The sequence below is a fragment of the Oncorhynchus gorbuscha genome, linkage group LG18 (assembly GCF_021184085.1).
Source record: "Oncorhynchus gorbuscha isolate QuinsamMale2020 ecotype Even-year linkage group LG18, OgorEven_v1.0, whole genome shotgun sequence".
NCBI lineage: Eukaryota > Metazoa > Chordata > Actinopteri > Salmoniformes > Salmonidae > Oncorhynchus > Oncorhynchus gorbuscha.
The window spans coordinates 15,112,547-15,124,685 of record NC_060190.1 but is presented as its reverse complement, the minus strand read 5'-3'; the positions used below and the strand labels follow the sequence as shown (position 1 = coordinate 15,124,685).

General features: G+C 45.6%; 1 protein-coding gene across 9 annotated transcripts in view; it reads left to right on the top strand.

Moving 5' to 3' along the window:
• LOC124002529 (SEC14-like protein 1) overlaps positions 1–12,139 on the top strand; it is a 64,094-nt gene that overhangs the window by 46,364 nt on the left and 5,591 nt on the right. For 7 of the 9 annotated variants that reach the window (XM_046309988.1, XM_046309983.1, XM_046309989.1 and 4 more), the window contains 11 exons: positions 3,956–4,105; positions 4,903–5,034; positions 6,339–6,467; positions 7,033–7,345; positions 7,510–7,619; positions 7,776–8,010; positions 10,213–10,301; positions 10,396–10,466; positions 11,097–11,268; positions 11,428–11,562; positions 11,748–11,882. In XM_046309988.1, the coding sequence (XP_046165944.1) occupies positions 3,956–4,105; positions 4,903–5,034; positions 6,339–6,467; positions 7,033–7,345; positions 7,510–7,619; positions 7,776–8,010; positions 10,213–10,301; positions 10,396–10,466; positions 11,097–11,268; positions 11,428–11,562; positions 11,748–11,882 (1,671 nt within the window). The remainder of the gene's footprint in view (positions 1–3,955; positions 4,106–4,902; positions 5,035–6,338; positions 6,468–7,032; positions 7,346–7,509; positions 7,620–7,775; positions 8,011–10,212; positions 10,302–10,395; positions 10,467–11,096; positions 11,269–11,427; positions 11,563–11,747; positions 11,883–12,139) is intronic. The other 2 variants (XM_046309992.1, XM_046309991.1) reach the window with 1 other exon arrangement.

Genomic DNA, 12,139 nt, shown 5'->3' with positions numbered 1-12,139 from the left:
TCCAGGATGGCACATCAATGCGAGCTGTGGCAAGAAGGTTTGCTGTGTCTGTCAGCGTAGTGTCCAGAGCATGGAGGCGCTACCAGGAGACAGGCCAGTACATCAGGAGATGTGGAGGAGGCCGTAGGAGGGCAACAACCCAGCAGCAGGATCGCTACCTCCGCCTTTGTGCAAGGAGGAACACTGCCAGAGCCCTGCAAAATTACCTCCAGCAGGCCACAAATGTGCTTGTGTCTGCTCAAACGGTCAGAAACAGACTCCATGAGGGTGGTATGAGGGCCCGACGTCCACAGGTGGGGGTTGTGCTTACAGCCCAACACCGTGCAGGGTGTTTGGCATTTGCCAGAGAACACCAAGATTGGCAAATTCGCCACTGAGCACATATGACAGACGTGACAGTCTGGAGACGCCGTGGAGAACGTTCTGCTGCCTGCAACATCCTCCAGCATGACCGGTTTGGCGGTGGGTCTGTCATGGTGTGGGGTGGCATTTCTTTCTCCATGTGCTCACCAGAGGTAGCCTGACTGCCATTAGGTACCGAGATGAGATCCTCAGACCCCTTGTGAGACCATATGCTGGTGCGGTTGGCCCTGGGTTCCTCCTAATGCAAGACTATGCTAGACCTCATGTGGCCAGAGTGTGTCAGCAGTTCCTGCAACATCCAGCATAGCATTGATGCTATGGACTGGCCCTCCCGTTCCCCAGACCTGAATCCAATTGAGCACATCTGGGACATCATGTCTCGCTCCATCCACCAACGCCACATTGCACCACAGACATGTTCAGGAGTTGGCGGATGCTTTAGTCCAGGTCTGGGAGGAGATCCCTCAGAAGACCATCCGCCACCTCACCAGGAGCATGCCCAGGCGTTGTAGGGAGGTCATACAGGCACGTGGAGGCCACACACACTACTGAGCCTCATTTTGACTTGTTTTAAGGACATTACATCAAAGTTGGATCAGCCTGTAGTGTGGTTTTCCACTTTAATTTTGAGTGTGACTCCAAATCCAGACCTCCATGGGTTGATAAATTTGATTTCCATTGATAATTTTTGTGATTTTGTTGTCAGCACATTCAACGATGTAAAGAAAAAAGTAATTAAGAATATTTCATTCATTCAGATCTAGGATGTTATTTTAGTGTTCCCTTTACTTCTGTGAGCAGTATATGTCTGTTTTGTGTTGAGGTGTGTTGTGTGAGGAATTGTTTGTATTTGGCCTACCGCTTCATGTGATGTTTAGTGCTGTTGAGAGCATTTGTTGATGGGCAAACACCAAACACTGTGTTTACTCCTGCCATAGTGCTGACTGTACACCTGCGAGAGCATCTTTTCTAGACCAGAGAGAGAGACAGCACTCAGCATGATGATAGTGGACACAGCTCAATGGTTGCAACCCAAATAGCACCCTATTGCCTATATAGTGCACTACCTTAGCACTTTAGGGAATATGTTGCCATTTGGGACACAGCCAACAGCCCTGGCAGTGTTATTAGGCAGTCTGGTACCATGCTGACTGGAGCTACCAAGAATGGGGGGTGCAGCTATTGCCAATTTCCTAAGCCCCTAGTTAGCCTGGTTTGCTCGTCACCTCACACCCCGACCTGAATACCGGTCCCATTTTAGCAGGGTAAGCTCTAGCCCTTATTACAGTTATATGACAAAGCCCTTTTTTTCACCTTAACCAGGTAGGCTCGTTGAGAACAAGTTCTCATTTGCAACTGCGACCTGGCGGCCAAGATAAGCATAGCAGTTCAACACATACAACAACACAGTTACAGATGGAATAAACAAAACATAGTCAATAAGAACAGTAGAAAAAAAGAGTCTATATACAGTGAGTGCAAATGAGGTAAGATAAGGTAGTTAAGGCAATAAATAGGCCATGGTGGCGAAGTAAGTACAATATAGCAATTAAACACTGGAATGGTAGATGTGCAGAAGATGAATGTGCAAGTAGAGATACTGGAGTGCAAAGGAGCAAGATAGATAAATAATGAAATACAGTATGTGCTTGAGGTAGTTGTCTAGGCTACAGGGGTGTTTCTCAACCTCCAGTCTGTGGCCCCAAAAAGGAAAAGCCATAGCTTGTGAGTCCCTGGTATGAAAAGGATTTCAAAACACTGGTTTTAGAGGACCTAAGCTGAACCCAAAGCCTTTTTAGAGGACGGGGACATCTTGCTCCATAATAACTGATGATTGAGCTGTGAACCCTGCCAACCTTGAGTAAAACATTTGTAAAAAAGCTTGTTCTTTCTCGCTCGTGCTCTTACTTAGCTTTTAGTGAGTGCTTTTACATGTGTGTTTTCAGTCTGAGCCATCTTGACTAAGTGGTGGATTTGTGCCCGGTGGTGGCCTCTCATTACCCCAACGCAACTTCCCTCCTTTTTCTCGCTCTCTCTCCTTCCTCTCTCCTCTCACTCTCTCTCCTTCCTCTCTCCTCTCACTCTCTCTCCTTCCTCTCTCCTCTCACTCTCTCTCCTTCCTCTCTCCTCTCTCTCCTTCCTCTCTCCTCTCCTCTCTCTCCTTCCTCTCTCCTCTCATCCTCTCCTTCCTCTCTCCTCTCATCCTCTCCTTCCTCTCTCCTCTCGCTCTCTCTCCTTCCTCTCTCCTCTCGCTCTCTCTCCTTCCTCTCTCCTCTCGCTCTCTCTCCTTCCTCTCTCCTCTCGCTCTCTCTCCTTCCTCTCTCCTCTCGCTCTCTCTCCTTCCTCTCTCCTTCCTCTCGCTCTCTCTCCTTCCTCTCTCCTTCCTCTCGCTCTCTCTCCTTCCTCTCTCCTTCCTCTCTCCTCTCGCTCTCTCTCCTTCCTCTCTCCTCTCGCTCTCTCTCCTTCCTCTCTCCTCTCGCTCTCTCTCCTTCCTCTCTCCTCTCGCTCTCTCTCCTTCCTCTCTCCTCTCGCTCTCTCTCCTTCCTCTCTCCTCTCGCTCTCTCTCCTTCCTCTCTTCTCTTGCTCTCTCTCCTTCCTCTCGCTCTCTCGAGACTGCAGACTCCAGCTGGGCCAGGATAAGAATCTGCCCATTCAGCACAAAATGAAATAAATAATGGTGTCTAGAGCAGCCAGGAAGAAGTAGACAAAATGAGTTCCTTTATTACAACACATGGCACAGACTTGGCCTAGAATTAGCAAAGACGCTGTCATAATGTACAAGTCTCTTAACTGTACTTAGCGCAGTGTCACTTAGGTGGGCTGAAGCATTAACCTTGTCTCCCACACCTCTCCAAACTGATCGGGGACCTGTCGATACATGTCCTCTCATGTCCCTTGCTGCTTACGTAGCCCTGCCAATTAGGTCCAGGATCAGTAATCAAACCATTATGAAACCAATGCAGGCCCATTGTGTGCCAAGGACCTTACATTGTGTAACAGCTGCCTTCAGCAGCACAATAAATTGAGGGCTGTGTTTGAAATGATACCCTATTCCCTACATCATGCACTACTTTTGACCAGGGCCCATAGGGTGCAATTTTGGTCGCGACCTAGGTGGTATGTGTTTATGAGCAGAATACTACTGCTATATTGTGCCTGGGGTGCCATTAATGGGCCTATTATTACTGGGCCTATTATTACTGGGCCTATTATTTTGCATCCTAGATAATGAACGATGCGTTGTGTAATGCTGGAATGTGTGCCAGCTGCTGAGACAATTGGATACGAGTCAACGATAGAACCAGAGTGCGGGTCAGGGAGTTTAATAGACCTGAAGGGTGTTTTGTCTCTCGCTGTCTATCTTCTCTGTCCTAAACTTTCATGCCCACCTTTCTCTCTTTCTCTCTTACTCACTTTTTTGAGATATGAAAACAGCTGACAAAATAGATTTTGGGAACTAGAATATCCATCAATGAAATGTCATTGTTGGCTATACTATCAAGTTTATGAACATGGAATGTGAAGGAGTTTGCGTTGTTTCAACAAATGAGTCCCACACTAATAACCCTTTCTCTTTCCGTCTCTCTCGCAGGCCTACGAGAGGCGATTCCCCACGTGTCACCTGATTCCCATGTTTGTGGACAGCGAGGTGTTGGAGGAAACTGAGAGCGAGGACGGATCCATACACCAGGTCCAACGCCGCTGCAAACTGGACGTGGACGCCCCTCGTCTCCTCAAACGGGTACGGCTAACCTGTCGCTAACTTCTCTCTTGAGTCCTGTCAGTCAATCAATCAAATGTATTTTTATCAACCATTGTCAGTCAATCAATCAATCAACCAATCCAATGTGTTTATAAAGCCCTTTTTGCATGTCAGGGGCTGTCAAAGTGCTTTACAGTAACACAGTCTAGATCCCAAAGGCCAAGCAGAAAGCCATATGAGTGTTTGAGTATTGTTTTACAGTTTCCGCTGTGAAATATGACCTATAATTACTTCAAATATGAGTGAAATAGTTTTCCTTCCAGAAATGTTAATTTCTTATAAAGTATCTTTTCTGTGTTGGAATGGTGTTGGCTTACCCCAAACAAAGAGTGGTGTTGATGTATACCGGTCATGAAAAATAGTGATGTGAGTAGATGGCTGATTGGCCAGCTCATCCTCCTCAAGAAGATGATCTCTTCTATGAGGAAATAGCTAGCATTTTTTTAATGGTTTATTTGAGATACAAGTTTGAGGTGTTTTTCTCCAATTTATGCTTTGGCCACAAGTACGAGAATTGGACGAGTCGGCAACATTATTTGGATACGAGTTAACAGAATATTCATTTTAAGTGAGATTTTCAGGGGGCAGTTGAAATAAAGTTGCATTTGAAACATCCGTAGCTTGTATTCTAAGCGAAGCTGACATGACAAATAAATAAATAAATAAAAAGACCTTAGGTAACACGCAAATCAGGCATCGGCCATTTGGTAATCAGTGTATCCTTTATGACCATTTAGTTTGCTGCAACTGGTTTCATGAGTGTTCTTTGTGTGCAGATTGCGGGGGTGGACTATGTGTACTTCAGCCAGGAGAACACTCTGAACAAGAGAGAGAGGACACTCCACATCGAGTCCCACAATGAGACCTTCTCCAACAGAGTCATCATCCACGAACTCTGCAGCTACTCGGTGTGTTACACACACACACACACACACACACACACACACACACACACACACACACACACACACACACACACACACACACACACACACACACACACACACACATTTTAAAATGTACCTTTGGTTAGTATGGTTACATAAGCTACCTGTCCGTTCGCTAACACACATTCAAGCCTTGGCTTTATTTTGTCAAACGCATGCACACACACTCGCACTCAATCACACACTCACAAAGCCCTGTTAAACCACTTTGAAGCCAGCTGTCGGCAGCACACCTGTGCATTCACAATGTCTCTTCAAATGGACGGATCAAGTTGTGTTCCAACCAGCTCCTGATATGTAGCTACAAACACGCCACTTCAGTCTTAGTTTTCTATCACCTTAGCTCACACGACACTGACACGCCACAGCCCTGTAAAAGCAAGTTGTCCACGGCACACTTGTCTGAAAGACCTTCCCTCCAATGCAATCACAATGCAGAGAAAGCTGTGTTCCAACCAGCCTCTCATGTGCTGCTTCCTTCCCACTGAATAATTCAGACCTCCCATTGTTCCCTGCAGCACTCCGCCTCAACGCACTCGCACACTGTTCTGGAGTCAGTTCTTTCACACCACCCAGGCCTACTGCAGTGTGTTGCGGCACTCCCTCCTCTGACCTCAGTGCTACTCTCACCAGACTCCCGTGGTGAATGAATGCGCTCTGAGTTAATGAGGTCATTGCGCTAGCATTTAACGAGGCTAGCGGGCCTATTTTAGGTCCGTTATGCAGCTTTCCTTATGGAAGAACCGTTACAGTTAGCTAGCGGAAGCTAACAGGGCTAGGTAGCTCCATTAGACAGCTAAAGTTGGCTAAAGCTGACATATTTTGGTAGCCAGAGATAACAGGTATCCAACGCCCGAGCTAGCCGAAGAGCTACATAGTAAAATAAGCTCTTTCAGAAGTTGTGTCACGGAGGGATCACTGTATGACTTGCCTCGGTTTGCCTAGCGGTGTCTGACATTCAACACTCTCACTCCCAGTCCTATCTAACCCACTCCACTCGCTGACATTCGACAAAATCTATTGTGAATGTGCTGTCTGTGCTTGATACCGGCACAAAATTCCCTCCTATCAATATTTGTTGGCATATAACGACACAACCTGTCCGTATTGGTATAATGCCAGTGGGCAGTGTCATCGGTACGCACTCCCACACATAGCTGAGGATGTGTAGCTTGTAGTGTCCGTCAGTGCTCGGCCCAGTCATATTGGTGTATGTGGTTGCCACGGTAACACTTGTATATTCTCTTTTGTGTGTGTGCGCGCAGGCCCACCCTGAGAATGAGGACTGGACGTGTTTCGAGCAGTCGGCCAGCCTGGACATCAAATCGTTCTTTGGCTTCGAGAGCACGGTGGAGAAGATGGCCATGAAGCAGTACGCCAGCAGTATCAAGAAGGTGTGTGTGTGTGATCCAGATCTGATCAGGGTCATATTCATTAGACATTAACAGTAAGAAACAGACTGAAAGGTGGAAGGACTACCTGAACCTTGTCCATTAAGAAATGTTGGTTTTCGTTTACCGTTGGTACGTTGCGCCCTAATGAATACAACCCAGATGTATGTAGAGAATTCACCAGAGGTCAAACATTCCCCTCATGCAACAAATAATTAATCCAACTAGTTTCCATTTTAACTCAATAAGTGAATTGAAATTCTAAATAACCTAATTGTATTGGGAATTTAATTCATCTCCTGCATTGAGTTAAATGAAAAGGAACTGGCCCAACCATGGAATCCAGTGTTAATACAGCAGACATGCCATTGGGCCGTGAGTGGTGAGGTCTCTGGCTAAGTGATTCCTATTATGTCATGTAAAGCCACTTTGCTGAGCCAATGTAAACAAAGGTAAGCTACTATTCCCTATTTAGCCTCCTTCCATATGAATAACTATCTTCTTTTTCTCACTCTGTCGTTCGTTCTCTCCTCCCCCCCCCATCTCTCTTGCTCTCCCTCATCTTCAGGGTAAGGAGATCATAGAGTTCTACCTAAACCAGCTGGAGGAAGAGGGGATAAGCCACGTGCCCCGCTGGACTCCCTCCCTGGATGCTCCCTCCTCCTCCTCCTTTACCACCAAACATGTCTGTGCCACCCCAAAGCTCCTCCACCTGGAGCTGCCTGTCACGCCCGCCGTCTCAATCCCCCTGTCCACTGATGCCAATGACCATGAGATTGCCACTGCCACCAATAATGATGCCACCCAAAGTGATGCCACCAGCAACGATGCCGCTAGCCAACCTGACAACCAGACAGAGAACCAGACGGGCACACCTGATGGTTAGTACTAATGAATGATTGAGACACTGTTCAAAAGGTTCAATACACGAGGAAAATGGGAAACACTATTTTTAAGTGGCGTTTAGCTGCGTGATTGATTTTGAAGGAGATTGAATTGACTGACTTGAGAATCCCCTAATGTTGTCTGTGTGTGTGTGTTGTAGACAAGTTGGATGCAGACTACATCAAGCGCTACTTGGGAGACCTGACGCCTCTGCAGGAGAGCTGTCTGATCAGACTACGACAGTGGCTGCAGGAGAGCCACAAGGGCAAGGTGAGACACATCCTTACAGCTGTCAATACACACATACTAAAGAATATTCTATCTTTATAATCATACTCTGCTACTTGAGACACAAATATAGAGGCATGTGTGACATGCTCACACACACACACTCTTACCCTGCCCCCTCTGAACCCCCCCTTGGAGACCCTTGCCCTCACTCCCTCCTCTCCCTCCTCGCCACCTTTCCAGATCCCTAAGGATGAACACATCCTTCGTTTCCTGCGGGCCAGGGACTTTAACATGGAGAAGGCCAGGGAGATCCTGTGTCAGTCCTTAACGTGGAGGAAACAGCACCAGGTGGACTATCTGTTAGAGACGTGGACCTCACCACAGGTCCTCAATGACTACTACACTGGAGGGTGGCACCACCATGATAAAGGTATGGCGTATGGACACCGAGAGAGGTGCTCAGGCATACACACACACACACACACACACACACACACACACACACACAATTAGTCGCTAATAATTGTCATGAAGTCTTGATTTGATGTAGAGGGATAGTCATATGATGTTCACAATATACAGTAGTCACTCAGAATTACTCAGACACACACGGCACAAACACTGTTGTACTCGTATCATTTACTCTTATTATTGGTTAAAAGAAAAATGTTGTGTGTGTCCGGTTTCTTTGTAAATAACTTCCCAAAACGTCACTTTGTATTTCACTGTGATAGAAAAAGAAGTCTAAGCCACAACTTCCTGTCATACACCATATTGGTCCAATGAAGGAATACAGCTTAGAATTGACATTGCAGTTCACCAGAGTCCCAGTTTCAAATACATCTTTGTTACTTCATACTTGCCCTGGGTATTTGCATGCTCTGGTTTATTGCATGTCTTCACGGCAGTCCCAAGACATTGCGCTCATCACACAATTAAATGTATAAGAGCCTTGTTTGAGGAGCAGCGCGAGAGCAGCTCCGTGCTTTTCTAAGCAGCAAACAACAACTCTAAATGCAATCGTGTGTAAACTGTTTTGATGGCCACGATTGGAAAAAGAGCTACTGTTTTTTTTTTCTCCATCTCAACTTGTAATTAAAGCCCGCCTCCAATTCACCTTTCAAGTGCATAAGCTAAAGTCAGAGGTAGGCAGGCTATCAGCGTGTCACACACCACTTTGCAATGTGAGCATGAGGCAGCATAATTGTTTGAAACCTGAACGTTTTACTTTACTTCAAATAATAAGGCATGTCTTACCTTGCTTCGAAGTAGCATCCATCCATAGAAATGTGGAACTAATTATTTTATATTGACTTCCTCATACCATTTATCCAGCATGAATTTATAAAAACTTCCTCATACCATTTAACCAGTATGAATTTATAAAGTCTTCCTCATACCATTTAACCAGTAGGATTTTATAGAGACTTCTCCATCCCATTTAACCAGTATGATTTTATAAAGACTTCATCCCATTTAACCAGTATGATTTTATAGAGACTTCCCCATCCCATTTAACCAGTATGATTTTATAAAGACTTCCCCATCCCATTTAACCAGTATGATTTTATAAAGACTTCCCATCATATTTAACCAGTAGGATTTTATAAAGACTTCCCCATCCCATTTAGCCAGTAGCATTTTATAAAGACTTCCCCATCCCATTTAACCAGTAGGATTTTATAAAGACTTCCCCATCCCATTTAACCAGTAGGATTTTATAAAGACTTCCACATCCCATTTAACCAGTATGATTTTATAGAGACTTCCCCATCCCATTTAACCAGTATGATTTTATAAAGACTTCCCCATCCCATTTAACCAGTATGATTTTATAAAGACTTCCCCATCATATTTAACCAGTAGGATTTTATAAAGACTTCCCCATCCCATTTAGCCAGTAGCATTTTATAAAGACTTCCCCATCCCATTTAACCAGTAGGATTTTATAAAGACTTCCCCATCCCATTTAACCAGTAGGATTTTATAAAGACTTCCCCATCCCATTTAACCAGTAGGATTTTATAAAGACTTCTCCATCCTATTTAACCAGTAGGATTTTATAAAGACTTCCCCATCCTATTTAACCAGTAAGATTTTATAAAAACTTCCCCATCCCATTTAACCAGTAGCATTTTATAAAGACTTCCCCATCCTATTTATCCAGCATTTCTCACCTGTTCTATTGGTTTTCATATCAACTTTATTTTTGTCCAGAAGCCAAAGACCCAACCCATCCTAGTTGTTGCTATTAGATTCCCCCTCTACGTTTCTAGCAGAAATTTGAATCACTGTCATATGGAGCCACTTGCATTAGGCACACTGTTTTAGAACTGGTTTCCCACAAATTGCATTTTGGTAAATGTTTGAAAAATATGCTTTATTAGCTGCTTCATTACACGAGTTGAATGTTCAATAATAGACTGTAATTAGCCTTTTGACTGGAAGACGATAGACTTGCTGTTGCATGTTTCTCATAATGAAAAATGTCCATTCCTTGTATGCATGCATAATATTTTACTGTTTGGAATTGTATTTTTTGTTTGTTGACTGGTTAACGAGGGTTAGTTAATCTGCAGCAAACTGGACCAAATTCGCATCCCTAAATATGCGTCTGTCTGTGTCCTTCCAGAGGGTCGTCCTCTCTATATCCTGCGTCTGGGACAGATGGACACCAAGGGGCTGGTCCGAGCCCTGGGGGAGGAGTCTCTACTCAGACACGTGAGGGGGCCTCTTTTGCTGTCAGTCACACATGTAATAACTAAAGTGTGTGTGAACATACCTACATTAAGTGTGTGTGTTTTTAACCCTTCAGGTTCTATCCATAAACGAGGAGGGCCTAAGGCGCTGTGAGGAGAACACCAAAGTCTTCGGCCGACCAATCAGGTACACACCCTGTTGCTATTAGGTAGTAGCTCCACCACTCCCTCTGATAGGTCAAGTGGAGTTTAAGCCATATTGCATACACCTATCCAGGCCTCTCAGATCTACAGGACACGAGTTCTTGGGAGAAGTTATCTGTTGCTAAGCTAATGTGTATCATGGGAATTGCCTTGGTGCAGTGGGGTTATTAACACCGAGTGCTGAGTGTTGGGGATGCTCTTTAAAGTTATCTCTAGGCAAGATGGAAAGAATGGACGGTTCCTCTCTGAAGGGTGTGGGTGAGAGAGAGAGAAATTGATTAAGTGACAGAGAAATGAAGCGAGTGAGAGGAGAAGCGGAAAAGAGAGGGGTGAGAAGGGGGGGGGGGTGTTACCTGGCAGCTGTCAGGCTTATCAGATGGACGCGACTGTGGAGAGAAGCCATGCAGGAATCTCAAGTGTGCTAGGGTGGAATGCCATGGAGCTTCCCTCATGTAAGACAGGGAGCCAGAGCCCCTGATTGAGAAAGGGAAGGAATCTGTCTGTTTCCCTTTTTGACGTCATAAGGTCTGGTTTGGAAATGTAATGTGTATTCTACTTGCAATCTGTGTAGAGTACTTACAATCTCTCTCTGTCTCTCTCTCTGTGTGTGTAGTTGTTGGACTTGTCTGGTGGACCTCGAAGGGTTAAACATGCGCCACCTGTGGCGACCGGGGGTTAAGGCCCTTCTAAGAATCATTGAGGTGGTGGAGGCCAACTACCCAGAGACCCTGGGACGTCTGCTCATACTGAGGGCTCCTAGAGTCTTCCCTGTGCTCTGGACCCTGGTGAGACACTATGAAATACTATGGCTGGAGACTCCTAAACGACACCCTATTCCCTATATAGTGCTCATAGGACACTAGATAAGCTGCAGTTAGGCATGATGTGTTTAGGCGGGAGCAGTAGGGTGTTGACTCGTCCCACCGTCTCTGTCCTGTGTTCAGGTGAGCCCGTTCATCGACGAGAACACCCGTAAGAAGTTCCTGATCTACGCTGGAAATGACTACCAGGGCCCCGGCGGCCTGCTGGACTACATAGACAAGGAGGTCATCCCTGACTTCCTGGGAGGAGAGTGTATGGTGAGTCACTGGGTGTGGTGTCATCACCCAACATAGTCACGTTGTTGTGTGGTTGCCATGAAAACGTTTGTATCCCTTTTTATAAATTATATTATGATTTGAATTTAAGATTGTAGCAAAGGTGTACTTTCTATGCAGTTTTCGTTCTCCTATGGCCTAGTTCTTTGTGTGTCGTCTGTGTGCAGTGTGAAGTCCCAGAGGGAGGCCTGGTGCCCAAGTCTCTGTACCGTACTGCAGAGGAGCTGGAGAACGAAGACATCAGCCTGTGGACAGAGACTATCTACCAGAGTGCCAGCGTCTTCAAGGGAGCGCCCCACGAGGTGAGACTGTGGCCTTAGCTGGAGCTTTGAAGTCATTTGTGGAGAAATAAGAAAGTGAGAGAAGGGCAGATAGGTGGGAGGAGAGAAAGAGAGAGATGGGGAAAGAGGTATGGGAAGAATGAGCGAAAGATGTGGATAGAGAGAGGAAAATAATTAACAAGCCAAATATTGGTCTGCTGAAGTTACTTGACCAACACTGCCAACGACTGGAGAAATCCTGAAAGTGCATTGAAACTGATCTTCAGACCTTAAGCCAC